We start from the raw sequence: 22,961 nt of genomic DNA, 5'->3' as shown, positions 1-22,961 counted from the left end.
CCAGTAGTAGACTGGAAAAAATAAAATACACAGCTATGACAGACTGCTTTGGAAGTACCAAAACATCACTGACTTGTGTATCTACCACAAGAAATACACACAAGTATTCTTCTCTTCAAATTTCCTGTGTATCTTTGTAACCATTTCCACTGTAAACAAACATATTTTCAGCTGTCTTGTCAACTAAAAAATTCTGGATGGATAATCAGACAAGCCAAACACAACTTCAGCAGTATCCTTTTGAGGAAAGATGTATAAAAAGACATGACTGTTGAACATACAATGCACAAGAAACATAAGTGGTGATACATCAAGTGCGATTTTCGCACCTGTGCAATGTATCGGTACCATCCTAACCAACGAAGTTTGCCATATGTTTGCCAATAAGTAGCAAACATTGTTATCAAGGTGTGACAAACTGCTGGACATTCAACCTTTAGCTGGGCACAGGCACCCACTGCTGCTGTTGCTCATTTTAAACACAGAATGCAGCATCTTAGTTTTAATAAATAACACCTGTATGTTAACCCTAACTAGGCCGGGCTATTTAGGTAGATCATAGAGCTGGGGGGGCCTCCCAGGCCCCCCCTCCAGATCTCGGCCGTCGACCGCGCGATCGCGACGAAAATTGGCACACACATTGCCTATGGTGTAATCTAAAGTACTACGAAGTTAGATTTTTAAAAAATTGTCATTTATGCTAAATTATGCTAATTTATGCATAATGATGCATGAAATCGGACAATTTGGTATAAATCACTAAATAAAGCTCCAATTGGGCACATTTTTTTTTGTGTAAATATTCTTTTTAGTGTCCTAAGCAAATATAAGAGAAAAAAATTGAGCTATCCGAAAAAATTTCTTAAGTATTTTATTGTTTTTTGAATTTCTTATGTATTTCTTTGTTTTTTCGACTTTATGTTTTTCATTGTTTTTTCGATGAAACTTGTCCGCGACATTGTTCCGAACACGAAAATATGTTATTGATTGATTTTAATCAATAAAACCCCAAAATAATCATGCTTTTATGAAATTTGACTGTAAGCACAGTTTCCATTGAAATTGTACACGAATTCACGTTTTTGAGCAATTTTTGGTCTGACATGCATGTACATATTTATGCGAAACTTCGGAACCGCGCGCCCAGGCATCGCAAATTTGGTGTCAAAAGATGCGGGAGACTCGACAGAAAAAAGTCATGAAACGTCTCGGCGATAGCTTTTCACGTTAGCGATAGATCGCGCGGAACGTCGAGGGGGGGGGCCTCGGAGGCCCCCCCCCCCCCGGCCTAGTTAGGGTTAACACTGCCTTATCAGGAGTCGTGTACATAGAACATGGTCAAACACCATCAAGAGATTCGCAGAAGGGAATGAGGTGTACAAACGTTTAACTCTGACAATGGTTTGAGTATACTCTAGTCCCTATATCTACTTTGCTCTTACAAACATCATATCTTTCACCATGGATGGATTTTAGAAACTTTTCCCACAATAGAGTTTTGTGTGTAGCTGTTACAAACGTAGGCCAGTTTGAAACAATTTCTAACATTTGGCATTTGATATAGCAGCTGCTTCTGGCCTGTAGTGTATTGGCACTCAAGTGTAATCTGCTGATGCACATTGTTGTATAGCCCTATCAAAGGTTGCTAATGTGCCACACATGCAGTTCCATGACATTTGCCCCTGGGACAATTGCTCCCATGAAATATCTGCACGCTAATCCAGACATTAATTCAACCCACAAACCTAACCCTAACCCTAATCCTAATCCTAATCCTCACACCAAACTAAACCTAAAACCTTATCACAACCCTAGCCCTAGGTCTTTAGAGGAAATAAGACTGGAGCAATTGTCACAAGAGCAAATGCCAAGTCACCCATCCACACACACATATACACAAACATACACACACTATGGGACTAATGACCTTTGTAAGGCACACAATGTCATGTGATCACCTAAAATCTTATCACAGCTAAAAGTTCCAAGTTCATCATCCAGAAAGTCTTATCACGTGGTAACTAGACCAGTCAAGCTTTCAAACGTCAATGCACTTAAACTCTTCTACCTCACGGACAGTATGTCTAGAGCTTTGCCCAGGGACAGAGCCTCTTGTTCTCAATGCTTAACCATGCTCATAATAATACAAGTATGTAATACATAAATGCCTACAGGCCAACGAGTGTGGTAGTAAGAGTAGAAGATGTTTTTAAATAGGATGATAAATAAGTTGTTAAAAACTCTACCTACATGTATCTCATCTATTCACAGCAGCTTGTCATTTCATTTGGCATTCTAACAATAGACACAATACAGAATTTAAAAAACACACCTTGAAGGGGCACTATTCCATATCCTGACTTCCACTCAGTTTCTTCTCATTTAAACAATGAATGTGCTGGACCACAGCTGTTTGAACTTTATTACTGACTGCAATTCAGTATAGAACAAAACTGATTTGGTACCTTTACTTAAGGCTAAAAAGGAAGGTCACCAACAACTGATCACAGACGACACACACTCTGTCTAAAGACTTATTCATTCTCCCTTAAAATTAAACTGATGTAACTTTACATCTCAATAGGCATACAGTGGAGAACATTACATATCTAAAAAATGATTGTCAAAAATGGTGTTGGCATAACTGCTCTTTATGTCTTACACACTATGGCACTAAAATTGTTTTATTTAGCTTATGTACGTCTATGATAAATTAGGTTTCCTTACAATAATACAGCAGGAAAATGATGTATGAAGGACAAGGGAAATGGAATAAAGGGGAATATATGCTAAAGGAAGAAACAGCAGAGGAAAACATGATAAATTAAATAGTAGAAGCATACAGGTTGATATAAAATCCTTTACCTACAGAACACCTACAGAATACAGATGACCTTCTCTCTTTGTTTAAGCCTGACAGTGAGCCTGATAAGAGCAAAATTTCAAATGCACCACAGTGAAAATTGGACATAAACAAAGGAAGTTATAAAATTGTAAAGTTAAGCTATTCATCACAAAACAGTTGATGCTATCATTGCCTCATAACTTGCCACATAGTTCATACACAATATTGTGAAATTTCTTTTCTTTTCTTTTCAAATGCAATAATCCCTCGTCCCAAATCTCAATACATCATATTGATCATTATTTTAGTCATTCAGCCAAAAATGTTTTACTTTTTCATTGCAGAACCATTGACCTTTTTTTTTTGTGCAAGATCAATGGAAAATTGTGAAGCGATGACATCATCATCAGCTCACTCATTTCAACATTCATATCAACTGTTCAAGCACTGTCGCACAAAAATTGGCAAATCTTTGTGAACTTCCTTATTTTATATCCCATTTTGATGAAATATTCCCTGCTGTGCATTAAAAAAAAATCACTCGTTCTTTTCAGACTAACCAATCCAGAATACCCCTTTAATTTTCTTCACTGACAAAGCACTCACTATCAACAGGACTAAAAAATAGTGTGTTCTGAATCTAAATCTAATTCTCTTTTCATTATTTGGCAACTTCTACTGATTCATCCATACTAATAACACTTTTCCCCAAGTATGTCCTACCTCTACATACACAATACAACAATTACACTTTCATTACCTCACAGAAGGAAAAGTGCTTATAACTATCCTATCAAAACCAGTGACTGCAAGATAAGACCAGAAGTGATGTGACATCAGATATAAAAATGGTGACTAAGCACTGACACCTCATTTAACTTCCATACCTCTCTGTAAGGACCAGAGCAATCAGTAAAATGTTCACTACTTCTCTTTTGCTTTATAGTACACTCTATTCATGTACTGTGGTAAAATTTCCTAATTTGGTCTTGACACTGTGTTTCATTACATCTTCCCAAAATTCATGAGCGAAATGCTCCCACATACATTCCAATCTCAAAGCATTTCATGAAGTTCAGTCTTATTTCCGTGCAGCAATTTTAGAATAATTAACCTGCCGAAAACATGCAGAATTAATAGAATATGACACAGACCATCACAATGGCTATCTCAAGGAGAAAGGGTAAAAATTGACCTTATGAAACTCACTCGTGCACCCAGTTTTTATCATCTAGTTTCTTCTGCAATTCTCAGAGAACCTTCAATGCCACAAAATGAGATTCTCTTTGCCCGTCGACAAAGAAAAGACAGGTTGGTAATCAGCCTGGGCGAAAGCAGTCAAGCGGCACATGCTCCCCCTTACCCCTTAAACATGGAAAAGATGTAAAATCTTGACTGAATGTCATGATAATTTCTATTGGACCATGTAGAAAGATAAAGGAAGAAGAGAGAAAGAAAAAAAAAGGATTGTTTCATATTGCTACTACCTACATTCATTGCATTGTGATTGTGGAACATTTGAATTGATCCAACTTGTGAAGCATTTGCTCTCAATGCCAATAATTGCACTGGACAGAGTCTCTACCACACCCTCAGAGCTGGCAGCAAGCAGCATTTGCACAGTGCTTCAGGACAGTTGGGCAGCTGAAGTGGGCAATGCCCTTCTATCTAGCTGCTCCAACCAGCTGGCACTGACACTGATATACCGCAGCATCCCTCATTCAAAGCAGCTAGACGTCAGCACCATATCTTGAAAGCAGCAGCCTCGTAAATAAATAGAATTCAAGCAGAGCTCAGTCAATTCAAAGAAGAATCATCCACTGCTACGGGTGCCTTGTGTGATGTTCTGCCCTGAAATGCAAAGTGATATGAGAGCCCCTCCCCCCCCCCCTCCATTTTTTCCCCTCCCCACAATCTCATGCAGTTCAATCATAAGACAAAACATGAGCACAGCCTCAAAAGCATGATGTCACAGTAACACACAACAACAAAGTGGAGATTTATTGCAACAGAGTTTGGTATTACCCCATACATTCACATGTACCTCACGAGTTGCAGTTGCAAATCTATCACCTGATGCTACATCGCGACATTTAGGAACTTGGGTCAACCTTGCCACAGCTTATCTCCACTGCTCTAAAGACAACATATGCAGTCAATATCTCACTAGTTACGACGATTAGAACATTACAGCATGCTCTCTCCACATAAAAGCAGGCTGTATCACCATAAAAACGAGCAGCATATGAAGAGAGTCCAAACGTTTCTCTCATCAGAATGACGTAAGACTGATGCATGGCATTTGCATCTCTGGTTTTGCCTCACGACTTTCCAGGCATTACATATAACGACATACACTGCGTCTATATCAGAGAAGAGCCTTAGGCAAGACGTTTCACTGAGTAAAGAGGTTTTTTTTTTTCTCCTGGTCATCCCACATCAGACAGGTAGAATTCACGCGCTCACTAGTACCATAGTCAGTTGATGCTCTTGAAGGTTTCCTGGTGGCCAGCACCAAAGGAATTCATCTCTTCAAAGCTTCCGGGACAATTTCGCAAGCAGCTGCATCTCAACGGCAGCAGGAATGCTGAATTCATACATGGTCCTGTGCAGCTTCAACATAAAACAAAACATTTATGCATGACAATTCAATTTGGCAAAATGATGCTACACTGTAAGAGGATGCTCAGCATCGACACAGTGTTCAGTTTCAAAAGGGCGCAGATTGATACCTCTGTCAACCCTGGTGTACCCTTGGCTTGTAGAAGCACGATTTTCGCAGGTCACGACCGCCCCCTTACTCAGTCGTGGCTGCTTTCCGCTAGTCAGCTGCCACCGTGTATCCTCGTCGGGCAGTGAGCCAGGGAGTCGCTCTCGTAGGAGAACAGCTTGTTCTCGACGCACACTGTGTCGTCGGACGACAGGGGGACCAGCTGATGGGTGTTCAGGACCAGCGCACTTGATGAGCTGTCACCAAGGACCTCTTCCTCCTCTGAGGTAGACTGGCTGACAAGACTGTCACTGAGAGCCTCACAGGATCTGTGCATTCAGAAAAAGAACAGATGCAACTGGCATCAAATCTCCATGTGATCAAATCTCTCGTGAACCGATTCACTGGTGATTCCTTGATAGATAACCAAGGAAAGGAATATTTGGTGAACAGCACTAGTACAACTGCAAAGAAAGCTCTATCGCCAAATCTTCTTTTCTCTGCAGGGGATTCCCTAAACACTTTTTTTTTCCCCTTCTTTTTTTTCGCTACTTGCTTGATTGCACCATCAGGCTAGTCTAACACATTGTACAGGCATGCATCAAGTCGTTTACGTGAATGTCTGATAGTTTTGCATACTCCATGCAAGCTGGCATTTGGGTTGCGACATTCTGACAGTCTAGTAAGTAATAGATATACCCAAATCCATTTCCTAAGAGCTACACATGCTGTGGTGTTCATAAAGCAGCAAGTCCCTTCTATCAATATTCCAAGTAGCAGCATATCGGGACTCATGGTAACTTTCGAAGTCATATTCATGTGAAAGCTGAATTTGGTTATCACTGACAGACTTGTCAATGCTGGGGTGTGATGTAGCTTAGGCTATTATCAAGAACACAGCAAATATTTTCCTGACTCTCTGATTGGCTACATAAACAGCCAACAATTTGCTTAATGGGTGACACACCTGTAGCAAAGGGGACATTTTTTTTATTATTATTATTATTATCTATCTTACTCTATTTTCATAGCTCAGCAGGTGACATACTTGTTACACTATATCAGGAACACGCCATATATTTCTGTAAGTTTCCATTCTGGGGATGCTGGGAGGATCCCCCAAAAGAAAATACTCACTCATCTGTATCACCGTCGGAAGAGCTGTCCAAGATCCCGTTCTCGGGGATGGGGGCCAGGTCGGAGGACACCTGGGCACTGAACTTGAGCTGGCGGGCGGTCCTGGTGGAGACCACCCAGGTGAGTCGGCTGAAGGGCATGCGGGACTCTGGTGAGGAGTAGACCTTGAGGCACTCGCTGACCTGAGATCGGCAGCTGACTAGGTCAGCATCGTTCACCTAACAAAACAGAATAGGATGGGGCGAATGGGAGATAAATACAAGTCAGAGAGTTAGAGTAGAAAATGGTCCAATGTCATTAATTGTCCTCACATGCCCACTCCGAGGGGGGGATGATAAACTATGTTGATAATTCAAACACTTTTAAGTACAAGGCTCTCTGCCTTCTTTGAATCAGTAAAAAGTGAAGGAAAATTTCATATGACAATAGAGTGGCTGAAGCCTGCCTGGTCGTGAAAAGAAAAAAGAATGCAAGAAGAGAATTCATCTGCACTTGTACTTTTAAGCTTGCACAAAATCATGTCAGCAAAGATAATGTTGTTACTATTACCTGTGAGACTCTCTGGATGTCCCAGACGATTCGAATCCACCTGATGTCGTTAGGGTTGTGCACTTCACAGGATGAGTTTGGCAGCTCATGAGTAAGGACAGCCAGTGCCAGCACTGACGGCTACAAGATATAAAAGAAGAAAATAGGCAAAACGTATGCTTTTAGGTTAGTATTTATATCTATTTGATTGAAATCACTCTTTGCAAAATGCATTATAGTAGACACTGACACACAAACACAAATCAATGACGTAGGACGTAGGAAAAAGAGTGCATGACTTGAAAGCGGGATTCTGCACTTCACAATCTCTTTGTTCATGAGTAACTTGTGAAAGAAATGTTATCAAAAGGAGCTGGCATTTGTGAAATATGGTCTGATGCTACTAGCCTTTTCCATTTCCTTGATGTCTATGGATGTATATCATAAAAACATGTAAATTAGTAAAAGTGGTAAATTTTCCACCCAAAAAATTCTTTACATTTTTTTTTTTTTCAATCAAAGTTCCCTGCAAAAGCATCAAGGCACTAGAAAAACATGATATCTACCACTTTCAAGAATCATAAAATCGGGCAAGGGTCTCATACTTAGTACTTTTACCAGGCAAGTGTCTACTCATTTTGACTGCCCAATGTGAGGTGCCTGCAAGAGAATGAATGAGAACACATACAAGTACATACATGTACCCCACTGGATAGGGCAAACTGTACCTTGAAGAGAGTGAGAGGGAAGTAGCACATGCAGGCCTCCAGCTTCTGGGTGCTGCTCTCCAGCTGCGAGTTCTGCATGGCCGTGTCGTTGCCCAGGATGCCCTGCACGACGCTGTAGGCGTGGAAGAGCTTGAAGAAGCGGTGGGCCGTCGGGGCCTGCAGGTCGTACTGCAGCTTCTGCAGGATGATGCGCTCCATGCGCAGCACGTCGTTGGCCGTGCAGCCGCACTGGCTGATGCGCACCAGGTCCTCCGTTGGGATGTGGGACTGAGAGGTGGGAGGTGAGATGGGAGAAGGTATGTTTAGAGAAGAAGACCACTGGCCCAATCTTCAGACGTTGGAGCAGGATATGCATAAAATCACAACACTAAGCGTACCTTGTCAAAGAGTACTGGCTCTCCATTAAAATCTTCATGTGGAGAACTGGTTTCAAAATTAGAGAAAAACTACAGCACTGAGACACTACAAATCTTTAAAGTGACTTTTAATGTCATTCGAATGAAAAGAAAGCAAAGGAATACTACACAGTATAACCGACAGATAGAGGTTTTTGTACCTGATCACAATGACTGAACAAACAAGAAACAAAAATGCATTTTAACCCGTTGAGGATGAGTCCGGAATATACTTGGGCAAGTGTCTATGGGAATGCATGTTGTAGTAAAATCAGTCCATCCTCAACGGGTTAAGCCTTTGAACAAAATTCTACTTCCTCCCACAAAAAACAGAAAAATATGAAATAGGGCAAAGTCCACACTTGCATACATCCCCCTATTCCCCAAAAGAATGACAAGTGAACTCCGGACAAATTGTGCAAAATGCCTGAAGTTCACACTAAACCTAGCACATATGTAGGAATCAGTCTTTTTAGCACCTAGACATCTTACAAGTAACATCTTCTTTCTGTGAACCTTACCTCCATTGGCTCCAATGCTTTGATGGCCAGATTGTAGCTTGCCACAGCTACACACATTAAGTGATGAGGACGTGCCTGTTTGAGAAATGGATGTGCATCAATTTAAGAGGTTCATGGAATTTCCTGTGATTACAAAGAAAATAACAAAACAAACCAAAAAAAAAAACAAACAAAAAAAACAAACAAAATCTATGGGGCCTTAAAAGCTTCAGTTTTGTTTTTGGGAAGCAATAGGGAGTTCTCAATTGGGTGAACGAGAAGGACGTGCCGCCGAGCGCAACCGTACGTCAAGGCGTCACGTCTGTACGTTGACCCGCTGCTAAAACAGATTTCGATTTCCGGCGCCGGCGTCACGTCTCGTGGCGTGTGCAGGAGGCAACCTGTGCCTTGCATGCATATATATGCGGAATTTGTGACTCGTTTCTGTACTTGTAATATTTATTTTGTCTTTGACTAGATGCGTATCCTGGGAGGAATTATGTGGATTTTAAAACATGATGCATGGTAAGACTACTAAGCAAATGCACTGCTGCACTAGCTAGGCCAAAAGCACCAAGATCTGTTTGCGTACAGCATTACGTGTAAATGTATGTGTGGGACTACGGTAGGCAGTTGCAAAGTGCGAAACAGTGAAAACGGGCAAATAAAGTAGGTACCAGAGGCTGTAGTTTGTATGTCAGCGCTGCTGCTGTGACGTATCAGGATCATAAGCTTTCATGTAATTAGAATATAAATATTCTCTTGAAAGAAAAAGGAAAACAGGTGAACTGAGCACGGATTTCCCCCAAGAGTCATCGTGCTCTTTTGCACGATACCCAAGAGGAGTGTGACGTCATAGCAAGGTGGGTTGAGCGCGGCGCAACCGATTTGGGTGGACGGTGATAACCGGGGTTAACGCGTTCGAAATTTGTGCGACGAGCCGAGGGTCGACATTCGCAGTACGTAAAAACTACGTCATAACAGGGTGACACCTGGCTCAACGTGCAAATCGAAAAGTCCCTAATGATGGAATCAGCATTCTGTTCTGAATGGACTATGATGCAAATTCAAATGTATTCTGGATCATACAGAAAAACAAATATTAAGCAATTCTGACAGAGAAATTAACTTTAAACAATGACACAGTAGATTGGGGTATGTTGGGCTGATAATCATCGGCCTAGGTTGGATTATTCTACGTTTACAAACAATATTCTTGGTAACACAGGATTCTGAAAGTTTGATCTTCAATATCTTAATTGCTCACAATTGTGCAAACAGCAAACTTTTTCAGTTTCCTTCTTGGCTGCTTTCCTGCAGATATACAGGCGCAGTCTTGGCATTATTAAAACCTGTCACACTTTACAGTACCAATAATTACTTCTACACGACAGAGTACACAGCTCTTTCGTAAACTTTTGCTCTCCTTCAAAAGCCAAGGTTTTCTACTTTATAGCATTATATGAGAAAAATTGCACAGCAGAGGGTGTACATTCTTTACATGATTTTTTTTTCTATATGAAATTCAGATGCAATATTTAAATAATCATTCAAAACACAATTACAATATATCATCTACACAAGTGTAGCTGCACTGTGTTCGTGATCCTACCAACAGTCAGACTTGGACCAGCCCTAACTGGGAGTAGTTCTCACCTTGACCAAGGAGAGGAACCTGTCCATCGTGTTGACCGATAGGAAGAAGGTCTCTGGACACAGCTGGAAGAACCGACTCAGGCTTCTCAGCCGGTCCACCACAATGTCGTGCATGTAAGGCATGATGCAGTCAGAGTCCTAGAGCAATTATGACAGAAGGAGAAAAATGCATGCCTTATTGATTCATTTGTCCTTGTTTTAAGTTAAGACTATGTAACTGATAACAAGAGACCCGCGGGTCTAGCGCTCACCTGAGTATTGCAAGTTCACCTTTCACGCAGTCACTAATCTAAATTATTCACAGCTCTACTAAAACTTGACCAGGCATTCTCAAGTAGAAGATGAAAATGTACAATAAGGGCCCAAATTTTTTAAGATTCCTTAATTTGGGGGGATTGGGGCCCCCTGGGGCCCTCTGGGTGTGGGCCCAAATTTTTTAAGATTCCTTAATTTGGGGGGATTGGGGCCCTCTGGGGCCCTCTGGGTGTGGCATGGTGCCCATTTTGATAAATTGAGATCCTGACCCCCTAGGGATGCTACCTGCCAAGTTTGACGAAAATCCATCATGAGGTTTTCAGGAAGAAGATGAAAATGTACAATTCAGGCCCCCATTTGGACCTCCCCCCCCCCCCCCCTGCCCCCAAGAGGGGCAACCCTGGATCTGCTATAAACAAACTTGAAACTACAGTCATTAATGTACTCACTCATAGTATTATCTTAGCTCTGTAACTTCTGATTCTAGAGAAGATTTTCATTTTGGGGGGTTTGGGCCCCCGTGAGGGCCCCTTGGGTGGGGCATGGTGCCCATTTTAACAAATTGAGATCCTAACCCCCTAGGGATGCTACCTGCCAAGTTTGGTGAAAATGGGTCAAGGGGTTCTCAAAAAGAGGATGAAAATGTACAATTTAGGCCCCATTAGGACCCCTCCCCACCCCCCTGCCCTGGGTCCCAAGGGGGGCACCCCTGATTCTGCCATGAACAAACTTGAAACTACAGTCATCAATGTACTAACTCATAGTATTAACTAAGCTCTATCACTTCTGGTTCTAGAGAAGAAGATTTTTACAGATTCCTTAATTTTGGGGGGTTTTGCCCCCCCCCCCCCCCCCTTTGGGGGCCCCCTGGGTGGGGCACGGTGCCCATTTTAACAAATTGAGTTCCTAACCCCCTAGGGATGCTACCTGCCAAGTTTGATGAAAATCAGTCTTGGGGTTTTCAAGAAGAAGATGAAAATGTAAAAAGTTTACGCACGACGCATGACGGACGCCGGACGAAGGGTGATCGCAATAGCTCACTTGAGCCTTTGGCTCAGGTGAGCTAAAAACCCAAACTATTTGTTTAAAGCATTTAATTCTGAATAAAAAAGGAGTAATTTCTGCATTTGAACTGCAAATCTGAATTCCTTTTTCCATCTTTCCCACTTTCAGCTGGCCTCAAAAAATTAAACTGTCATAGCGAAAAGTCCAACAGAGCCATTGAATCCTGAAGCTAATGTTGCAGAAGAATAATGTGTCTCTTATTTCTACAGAAAAACAAAAACCAGATAAAACCATGTCATGACCTTTCAACTTTGTCAGAACCCTTCACACATTACCACTTATCATTCAAAACAGGCCACAAGGTGGCATGAAGCTGGCCGTGGGAGAGATGTTGAAAAATCATGAAAATCAGATCCTCCAGGTAGCTCTGTTAAAGTTTTTGCCCATTTCTGAAGAACTGATGAATAAGAAACTTGGCCAACTGTGATGCAATTTCATTCAGTCTGAGCAATCTGTGTCGGTGAAGCACTCACCTCCTGCTGCTGGTTGACATAATCCAAGAAGGGCTGGTAGAAGTCCTCCGTTTCCACAGCAACCTGCATCATCTTCACCAAGTGACTCTTGGCATCCATACTCCCACTGTCGTCTTCCATGACGATCGACTTGGATATTTAATGGGGTTACCAGATCGGGGAAAGGGAATCACAGAACCAAATTAATTCTACTTCAATCAGGTATCTTTAAGTCCTCTACTTACAAAAATCAATTTTCATCATCATTGAAGCCTGCAGACTACACAAGTGTCTACACTTTTGCACTTGTAGTTGTACGTCTACAAAAAAAAAAAGTAAGGAATTTAGTGCATCGTGTGCACGTGTGTAATCTAGAGTAAAAGCCCCAATTTTCGGACACTTAAGGTTTTTTGCAATATTTATTCAATTAAGATTAATACTCTACAAAACTATATCTATGATAATGTATGTTAAATGTATTAACCAAATTTTTCCCAATACTGATTTTGTTAAACAGATCATAAAATTTCACAAAATCCCCAAATATTATCACCTTGTCAATTCCCCATAATTCGGACAGCGTCTCCAAAATTCGGACACGCGCGCAATGTCAATATGCATACAAGGATGCTGAAAAATCCGCGCGCACCATACCTTGTTGGCGCAAGGTTGCATCGGGCATGTTGCGGCGCCCGTTCGTGTCCGAATTTTGGGGACTCTGCACTTGCATTCAGCCACTGTACATTTATTCACTGCATCGGCACGTATGGAGATTTTGCTTTTCTTTTGAGTTTTTGAGGATACCATCACAATCTGAGCTTGCGATAAGCGAAAATCTCGCAACAGAACGGTGTAATTTTTCAATTTTTAGCGCTTTTTCGGCGACCCTGATTCTTTACAAGGGACCTAATTCGCGCGCGTTTGGAAAAGTTGCGGCGATTCCGCGTTTTTGACGGCAAAATTTGGGATTTTAGATGGATTTTTGGAGGTGACTCAGGCACTTTCCTGTGGTGAACGAATGTGCTAGTATGTAAAACGATGTGATATGCTTGTGTTGTGACAGCCGACTTTGCTGCCTTGTGACAAGAGGTAAGCGGATAATGGAGGCCGGCCGAAAATTGAGGTTCTTACTCTACTTTCTAGCTACTTAAAATTGTTAGAATCTAACCCTGTTGTTAGTCATACTGTAAAAGTGGAAATTTATCGGGTGTGGAAATTTTCGCACATTTCGCGCAACCAGGCGCTAGTGCGAATATTTATGCATGCCATATTCCAGCAAAGCTGGTCTAGAAGGTATCTAGAGTAAGTGTTGCAGTAAGCGGCCGTCCGGCGGTTTGCGGCCACTACAGCATATTTGGTTATATAACGCTGAACACAGCCACACACTTTATACATACCACACATTCACTAACACACTATCATTCTACAAAAACCAGCCAATAACATGGAAAAAATCTCCAACAAAAGTGAAATTTTCTCACTTAAATGATGACATCTCGCATCAAAAACTTCATTTTCGGTACTTCTTATCATCACAGTTAAGGATTAAGGGTCTAAGAAACTGGATATTTTGTCGTTTTCCCGATGTTTGCGGATTTTGAATACATGTCCTCACGTAGAAATAGAACTTTCGCAAGCCGATGTGGGCCGCCATTTTATTCCGGAAGTGGATGTTACGACCGAAAAAATAGGAAAAATATGAGAAAGACATCAATAACACCGCCATGTCTGTTTGCGGTCAGTGCAAGCGCGCGAGCCCTTTTCACGTGCTTTCGCAATGGGACTTGGCGCTTACGCAACGTTCGCGAGCCAAAATGAGGCGTTCAGCAGAAGATCGCGGAGTACGCGCGTATCGCATAGGAATTGTACATTGGGCCGCAAACCAGACTACCACGGTCGCAAACCAGCGGACGCTCTGCCAGGTTGCGGCCGTGGTCTTTTTTTACAATCTCGATGGACATTGGTCTTGCGATTTCCACAATATTGTAAACTGGTCATGCTGGTAGCAGTAAGTGGTCAACCGCTTTGATATAACCTGGGTTAAAGCAATTAGCAAGTTTGCGTTTCAGAGTGGAAAAACCCTTATGCGGCCACAAACCGCCACTTTTACTCTACTCTAGACTGGTCTAGTTAAATGTCCTGATTCCGTTCCGCGGAATTAAAAACACATGAAATCTATCTTACCTGGCCGAGCGCGAAAAATCACTTGCGTGAATAGGTCTATATCCACTTTAATTAGTTTCTAGATCTAACGTTACTTTATAGAAATCTGTTAGGTTGTCTATAGAAACGTTCGGATAGATCTATTCTTTTCACAAAAAAAAGGCTTCATTTGTCCAACCGACCAAGATCAGAACAGAAGATGGACATTGTTGACAAGAAGGCCGTCCGTCCTGGTCACATGGAGCCTGTTGACAGTTTTACAGAAACTATCTTTAGTCAATTAGCTAATACTTAATAGCCTAGTGTCATTCTTTCTGTAGAACATGTGGAATGAGTGGTTAGATCTCACTCAGCTCAGGCTGCCATACCACCCAATGGGGTCTGCATCTCGTTCTCGACCATGTGCAATAGCATTACCATTAACCTGTTAGCAATAATATGCATGCATGTCTATCTCAGTATCTGTCACGTTTGTTTGTAGACATTCTTCCATGGATTTATTCGTATCTACCTGGCCTCTAGAAAAAAAAAATCCTACTTGGGAGGTGTGTAGCCTAATGTGTGTTCCACCGATGTGCATTAACACAATTACACACTTATGAGAATGTCGCACAATCATTGCGACGTTAAAACTTCATTTTGGTGTTTGGTCTGTTCACGTCTTTTCGTGCCGATACGTTACATCACCATACGAATATGGGTGGGACTGTTACAATCTCAACTTCGGCTACAAAAATATCACAGATTTTCTACGATATGCAACATTTTAAACCATCGATGCAACCTAACTAACGTAATTTGCAAACTTACTTTGAATCTGTGGTAGGTGAAGTTTTCAAGTAACCGAAAACATTTGCAGTTACGTGAAATCTTAGCCGAGAAATTCAAGAGATCTGACGCTCGGTGTGGCCGTTTTTCGCACCGCTGTCAAAATTTCATAGTTGGCCTTTTGGCGCGGTGTTATTTTACCCAAACAAAGGGGATGTCAAGAAAACGAGTTTGCGTTCTCTACCATATATGTGACAACAGACTGCCTTTTGCGGTAGTGCGACGCATATTTTATATCAACATGAGACGGAGCAAATCTGAGCAAATTTCGTCTTCTTCATCTGTTTATTCTGCCTCCCTCAATCCTGACGATTAAATCTCCTTAAATGCAGGTTAGTCCCATGCAGAGTCATAAAGGCCTATTTTACAAGGGAGCCCTGCGTCAATTACTAAGTGCGCATTATCGAAAACAAAAATAAAACGAATATAAAATATCATTACAGGTAACAAACAATCGATTTGCGAGAACATAAAAACATTAAAAAGATCAGACACACATGAAAGAAGTGATACCATGATAGCTAACTACACTAACTAGTGCAATGGTTGTAATAAAACCCCTCAAAAAAAAAGAGGTTTTACTCGGACTATTTTTTTTTTTCTTTTTTTCACGTTGTGGCTTGTTAGCTGATGAAACGCGGAAGTGGAACCAGAAATATAAACGCACCCCACCCCCTTGAAAAAAGCTGGTGACGCCCCTGATGTTGTCGTACATTACTTAAAAGTCTGCGATAAGAAGCTGCTTATAATAATGATAATGATAATGATGATAATAATAATAATAATAATAATAATAATAATAATAATAATAATAATAATAATAATAATAATAATAATAGTAATAATAATAATAATAATAATAATAATAATAATAATAATAATAATAATAATAATAATAATAATAATAATAATAATAAGGTCTTGTTTACCCAGGGTAGCCTCTTCAGCGTTACCACTACTCTACCACAGGGCCCTGTCATTATTAGTACCCTATAGCGTTGCCAGGTAACCATTTATACACCTGGATCGAGAGGGACATGGTGGGTAAAATTGATTCAAAGTTATTCTTATTGAAATTTAAAGTTACTTTTTAAAAGTTATTATTTAAAAGAAATTTAAAGTTATTTTTATTGAAATTTTACAACATCCAACCGAGTTAGTTTCCCTTTATCATCTCAGTCAAGTCATCACTCTTTTTTTTACAGAAGTCCTCCTTCTAATTATGTTACTGTCTGTGTTCTAAATATAACGATGTCTCTGTTCTCTCTTTCTCCTGCATTCTTACCAACATAATTACGTATAAAAAAATGTTTTGCATTATATTCAATCCAGCTTGTATTTCATTACTTATTTCACATTATGGAATCTAGATTGCTTGCGTCCACGATGGCACGTGCTGTAGTTTTTCCCCCTTTTTTCCTTTTTTTTTTCTCTTTTTTTCTCCCTTTTTTCCTTTTCTTTCTTTTTCCGTTCCCAAATTATACGCTTTATGTATAATATATTAACAAAGATGTAATTGCATCTACTTCTCATTTTCACATGTACATTGTCAAATTACGTTCTGCATGTATCACAAATATACTGTACATATGCAATGTATATAATTTCTTTGTTTATTTGATGGAAGTGAAAATAAAGTTGAATCTTGAATCTTGTCCAAGGACGTAAGCACTGGGCGGGATTCGAACTCGGATCCTCCGATCGGGATTCGGGAGTCTTATCCACAATGCCACAGCGCCCCCACAGCGCTCTAGGTTTTGGTACATATTGTAATTGGCAAAAAAAAAAAAGAAAAGGAAAAAAAAAGGGCATACCGAGTGCTTTAGGTATAATACAGAACGCCCAGTCACAAGATTAACAACGCATTTAATCATGTTAATAGTGAGGCTAAATATTGTGTAACGATTTGTAGGCAATATCCACCATAACACAATAATTGTATTGTCATTTGAATACCTTTTTTGGAGTATGAAGAGCGAGGTTGTGTTGACATAATCTACCACAATTCAACACCAAGGAAACATACTTGTTACCTGGCTTCGTTCCAATCTGATCATGTCTTTGCTATAGAGACAACAGTGTGTGATGTATAAGAGAAAAATACACGACGGGCACGTTCATAATTTTACGCGTCAAATAAAGATTTGATTCTTATTGCAACTGTTTTGACATATTGTCTTACACCGACGTAAATAGTCAATCAATTACAATAACAACAACTCAACGCAAAAATTTCATTACTTTGAAGATTTGATTAATCACGAGAAATTTTGATGACTTAAATATACATTTGCATAGGGAGACCAGTCAATATTGAATATGTTCAAGCATGCTTGAATCCCACGACATACAGTCATAAGGGCTTGCCATTCATACAAATTTGAATAACAAGATCACAACAAGATCTATGTAACATAACTTTCTTTTTATCTATCAGATATTTGAAGACCGTATACCGTTTCAATAGGTTACAGGAGCAGAGCATACAGGAGTTGTTCTTGTACTGTGTCGGCATTATATTCTACAATGCATGCATGGGTGAAATATTGCCGTGTCGTCTGCATAATGCGATCAGTTTACTCAAAGGACTGAAGGATAGAGGGCAACGACCCTATAGTATTGAACCCCGAGACCCCTGATTGAACCAGGGAGGGTTCCACCTCCCTGATTGAACGGGGAGAAATTCAGATCTGCCTTTGTAAGGCATCGCTCCCAGTTACGTAATAAGTCTCAAACTTCTATCTACAGTTCAGTTTCTTTGATGCCTTAGTACGGCAATTCCTAAAAGCAAGTCATTATGAGGTGTGATTTCAAAGACCTTTGTTAAGTCTAAAAAGACTGCCCCGCAATCACATTGCCTTTGTCAAGGTTCTCAGACAAAAAGTCTCAAATCTTGTGGTTGCGTGACTGGATCTAAAAACTGATTGGTGTCCCTTTAACAGATCTTCTCAACCATCCAAGTAGCTATAGAAGCTGAAAGTGAACTGCTTTTTCGAAAACGATTTTTAATTTATTGCTATCATTATACTGACTAAAAGTGATATAGGACGATAATTGTCTATGTCACTCTGAACTTCCTTTTTAGGTACAGGTACAGGTATTTAGCAAACTTAGATAAACGAGGGTGGAACATGTTTCCAACTAACGATTGATTAAAGATATATGCATATAAAGGTCTAATGGAACGCTTATTTTCAAAACTTTGGAATGAAGTTCATCCAGTTCTACACATTGACTGTTGAGTTTCTGTAATTTCATTTGAACAGAATTATACTTATAATATTTTCATCAAAAGAAAAAGGAGTTCGTACAGCATGCAGTCTTTGTATATGTATTTCTTTCTTGTAATTTAATTTAAACATAGTGCAGTGCATAAATGATGTCCCTTTTCTTTTCTGTATATCAGACTTTTCCTTTCTTTTTACCACTTCTAGTTGGGTGTTTCCCTTTTTTTCCCCTTTTTTTCTTTCTCCCTCACTCTCTTTCTTATTTCTTTCTCCCTCACTCTCTTTCTTATTTCTTTCTCCCTCACTCTCTTTCTTATTTCTTTCTCTCTCTATCTTTTTATCTCTTATTAGTCTCTCTTCCTGGTTACTCTGTATTATGATTGTGAAGATATTTTAATTGTGTTTTAAATTTACGTGGATTGTATATTATGTGCGACTGCTAAGTTATATTGTTGTAGTTATTTTTTCATGTCTGAATTATGTATACAGTGTACTTTGTATAATTTGTATTGTATTTTTTCACCTGGAAAATGATTATCTTTTTTGTTGGAAGAAAGACTAATAAAAAAATATCTGTATCTGTATCTGTACATGGTTGACATAATTCAAGCACTTTTGTTGTTGCTGGATCTTATCATTCCTTCCATTATTAATACTACAACATATTTTTGCCAACATCATCATTGAACATAATACTTTGAAACAATCCTCATATGGAAATCATCAACCGATTCCCCATCGTTTGGTTCAATATTTACTTTCTTATTTGGCAATAAATCTTTGAGTACCTTCCACCTTTTTCTTAACTGGATTAACACTATCAGACATTTAATTACAATGACAAACAATTAACCTTTTATTTAACCCCTCAGCTTTATTTCTATAATATTTCTATTTTCTTCAGAATGCCGTTTCCTTATTTTTTTTATTTCGTCTCAGATCAATGCCATTGTATTTCGACTTTTTAATATACATTCAATTTTACCCATTTTATGACGCTGCGTATATATTATATTTCAATGCTCCTTGGTTGTTTTTAACACGTTTATCCTACCTAACACATTGCCACGCAATCAGATGAAGTATACACTGGTGTAACAAACATAAGAAGTGTGACAGCAATAGAATTGTCAGTTCATCAATAATGTTCAAATTGGTTAGTTTCGTTAAGATCTGAATTACGAGTCACTTCGATGCGGACGCTGTTCGGTGTTTCATGCATCCAGAGTTTGTGATATTTTTTTTTTCTTGTTTGCTTTTTTCTTTTCTTTTATTCTCCAGAACAGATGGGCTCCTTCCTTCGTTAAAGGGCAGGGAGGAGAGTGGTTTCCTCTCACCTCCCTGGTTAGGGTCTCGTTGATGAAGATGACTTCACAGGGGCGGATCCAGGATTTCCGTAAAGGGGAGGCGCCTTTACAAAATTAAAGGGAGCGCAAGAGCGCCCCCCCCCCCATTTTTCTTTTTATTTCTTTTGTTTTAACAAAATAATAATAATAATAATAATAATAAAGAGGGGGCGCGCGCCCGGTGCGCCCCGCTCTGGATCCGCCACTGCTTCATTCTGTAGACTCTTCGAGATTCATTCAAACACCGGATTCATGCCACTTTTCGTGAATTCTATAATTTGAGAATTTCACGATGAGGTTGCAGGGCATTTTCCTGTCTCCTGCGCTGCAATGGTCACTTGGATCCCGTAGTTGGAGCTGGACCAAGTCGATGGCTGCGGTCGATGTCGTTGATGTCCATATCAGTTGAATGTGTAGTTTCTCCATGTACACGGATATGATGATTTCATAGGCATTTTCTTCAAAAAACAACCCCCAAAAAGAGCTGAAAATGAAAGCCGTCTAAGAGGACTATAAATCATCTATCAGGACACAAAATAATGACTTCATCAAACAGCAGTGGATGTAAGAATACTGTGTTTTATCTATGCAAATTCCAAATGAATTTCATTCACTGAATGGTTACACTTATACATTAACCTGTCGTTGCATTTTGGCACATTTTCTTCAGAAGTTAGACAAGTTGAGCTGCATGTGCATGTACATGGGTGATCGGTAAAACACAGCAACCAAAATGACACATCTTATAGCCTCACGAATGTTTTCTGATTCAAGATTTTTTTTTTCCCCACGTGATGCGAGCATAATTATTATGCCATGGGTAAGAATTCAAAATGTGCGGATGAATGAGATCTCGTTGAGTGGTTGGGGGTGGGGAGGAAGGAGGGGTGCTTGCAGTGGGAAAGTGAGAAGAGACCGTAGATTTAAAAAAAAAAAATGGAGATGACTGTACTCGATTTGAGTGTACACAAATATCCGATAATCCCTGATCCTTGAAGATTAAGGTCAAGGGGAAATATCATATGAACCTCTCTAGGCTAAATCATCAGTAAACGAGAGTATAGTTTCTCACTGTAGCTTTACATTACTGTCTTTACTGTTTGTAAGGTTATTTATTTATGCATTCATTCATTTATTGTTATACATGTATTTTTCCCAATTTATCATCTAGAAAGTTCGCAGACAGAGGCAAGCATTACATACTTAATTATAACGATTTATTTTTATCTTATTTGAGAGTTATCGGGTTGTTGACTTACATGAGAGCGTAATATTTTTGGTCGAAATAAGGCTATGAACATACCAAAGGATTTTTTTTTAATATATATTTTTTGATAATTTTTCTTATAATGCACCACTACACCACACCCCCCTTTTTTTTTCTCTCTCTCTCTCTCTCATGCACTAAAATGTTGATGAGAAACGAGCGATCGCCTAAGCTATGGTACAAATCGGAAAAGCGAACACAGATGCACCTGCACAATGGAGGAGCTCGACCGTTCACAGTTGTCTGCATACGCGCGATGATACAGATAGTCTTGGATTACGCACCTGTACTCCTTATGACTTCTGACATTTCGACTACAAACGTAAGCATCTTTTAATGGACAACTTTATTATGATCTAGGCAAAATTTAATGAAAATCGCCGTAGTTTTTTACAGCTCAGTAAGGTCATATGTCTGACAATCATACAACTTTCGTGTTTTAGGACAATAATTCTTGCGATGTGACAGAATTGTAAAGACTATCCCTACGCGTCTCGAAGTAGCGACAGACTCATGGGCGTTGCCTGTGGGATCACCCCCCCCCCCACCCCACCAAGATTGTACAGGCATGAAGTCTTGCCTTTCTGATTGTAGTAGGGACAGTCTGGGTAGGGCATATCTGGTACGGCCCATGGTCTGATCAAACATCAAATATAAAACACAAGCCAAGGAGATTAAATGTCGATCAATCTGACTTGTAATAGAAAAGGTCCTTGGGGTATGGTGTTTTAATCCACGGACAAACATTAGCGAACTCATGCACGTTCGTTGTGCATGATGTTACGTAACTGACCGAGTTGTCGACTCACATCACCGGACTCGGTATTATATATCGTTGTAGTTACGCAATTGACCCAGATAATTTTGGCCTACAAATTTTGTGTTTTTGTTATAAGTGTATATTATATTCATTGATTTTATCCATTGTGTAGTTTTAATGGATCGTAAAGTACTGCAGTTTTCTGTCGTAGCATGGCGCTGCATGGAGGCTTGAAAGAAAAAAAACAAAAACTTTCCATCCTTTTTAATTCGCAGCCTGTGATCATGTCATGATAAATAATATATCATAATTATCATGAATATAGGCACGCGACAACCTCCATGCACCTACACTATGAAAAAAAAAAATCTCGAGTAAAATTATGTAAAACATTCCGGTGTTATTATGGAGAAATGCACAGTACAGCATCAATCATAAAACTTGAATACATCAGAACCACCGAAGGATTCATCCCATCATTGCAATTCGAGAAACCAGAAAACGACGTTTCCCCACCCAAGTGCTTTCTACCATTCATTGCAAGATGCGATCGAATAGGCCTAAATACAAAAATTACCGTGTTTTTTTTTATAGACGTGGATTCACTATAGACATCGTTTTATGCTCTATAACTTATGGCCACCATGTTAGCATAGGACGCGTAAGAAGTTGATTGTATGTACACATGCTATCACAATATCAACGTGACCTATAATGACACACACATGCACAAACGCACAAAAACTGAACAGTGTTCTTCAATTGCAGTCTTTTAAACGCACGTCATTGATAATGACTCAATTTTTACTGTAAAGCGGCTTTTATACGTTGATCCATAGGTGTACATTTTTTTTTTACTTTAAAGGGGAAATCCAGTCCAAATATAAGTTAGTCTGATAAGAAAGAGAAAATTATTACGAGTTCAACGGTATAAATTTGATCGAAATCGGATGAAAATAAAAAAGTTATGACATTAAAGTTTCGCTATTTTTTGAGGAAACAGTTCTTGAACAGTCAATATGAATATGCAAATGGCAGAGTGATCATGTCATTCCCCAACAACTTACCATATAGTTTGTCCAAAAATTTTTGAAATTTG

At 39.7% G+C, this 22,961-nt stretch overlaps 1 protein-coding gene across 1 annotated transcript; it reads right to left on the bottom strand.

Moving 5' to 3' along the window:
• Positions 1–4,766: 4,766 nt before the first annotated feature.
• LOC140234870 (cyclin-G2-like) lies at positions 4,767–15,368 on the bottom strand. The gene is made up of 8 exons (XM_072314918.1): positions 15,245–15,368; positions 12,293–12,421; positions 10,500–10,637; positions 8,865–8,939; positions 7,949–8,215; positions 7,242–7,361; positions 6,693–6,910; positions 4,767–5,884 (listed from the first exon to the last, which is right to left on the bottom strand). The coding sequence occupies exons 2-8, from the start codon at positions 12,410–12,412 to the stop codon at positions 5,671–5,673; spliced, it is 1,152 nt and encodes a 383-aa protein (XP_072171019.1). The 5' UTR covers positions 12,413–12,421; positions 15,245–15,368; the 3' UTR covers positions 4,767–5,670.
• Positions 15,369–22,961: the final 7,593 nt, after the last annotated feature.

This window comes from Diadema setosum, chromosome 11 (assembly GCF_964275005.1).
Source record: "Diadema setosum chromosome 11, eeDiaSeto1, whole genome shotgun sequence".
In the NCBI taxonomy this organism is placed as follows: domain Eukaryota; kingdom Metazoa; phylum Echinodermata; class Echinoidea; order Diadematoida; family Diadematidae; genus Diadema; species Diadema setosum.
The sequence above is the reverse complement of the archived record's forward strand: the minus strand, read 5'-3'. Positions and strand labels throughout refer to the sequence as shown.

Bases quoted from the DNA above. Each gene is read 5' to 3' on its own strand.
- LOC140234870 (XM_072314918.1), bottom strand. From the start codon at position 12,412: ATGGAAGACGACAGTGGGAGTATGGATGCCAAGAGTCACTTGGTGAAG. The intron at 8,940-10,499 runs GTGAGAACTACT...TTTCTCAAACAG, and splicing joins GGTTCCTCTCCTTGGTCAAG to GCACGTCCTCATCACTTAAT. The intron at 8,216-8,864 runs GTAAGGTTCACA...CCCACCTCTCAG, and splicing joins AAGCATTGGAGCCAATGGAG to TCCCACATCCCAACGGAGGA.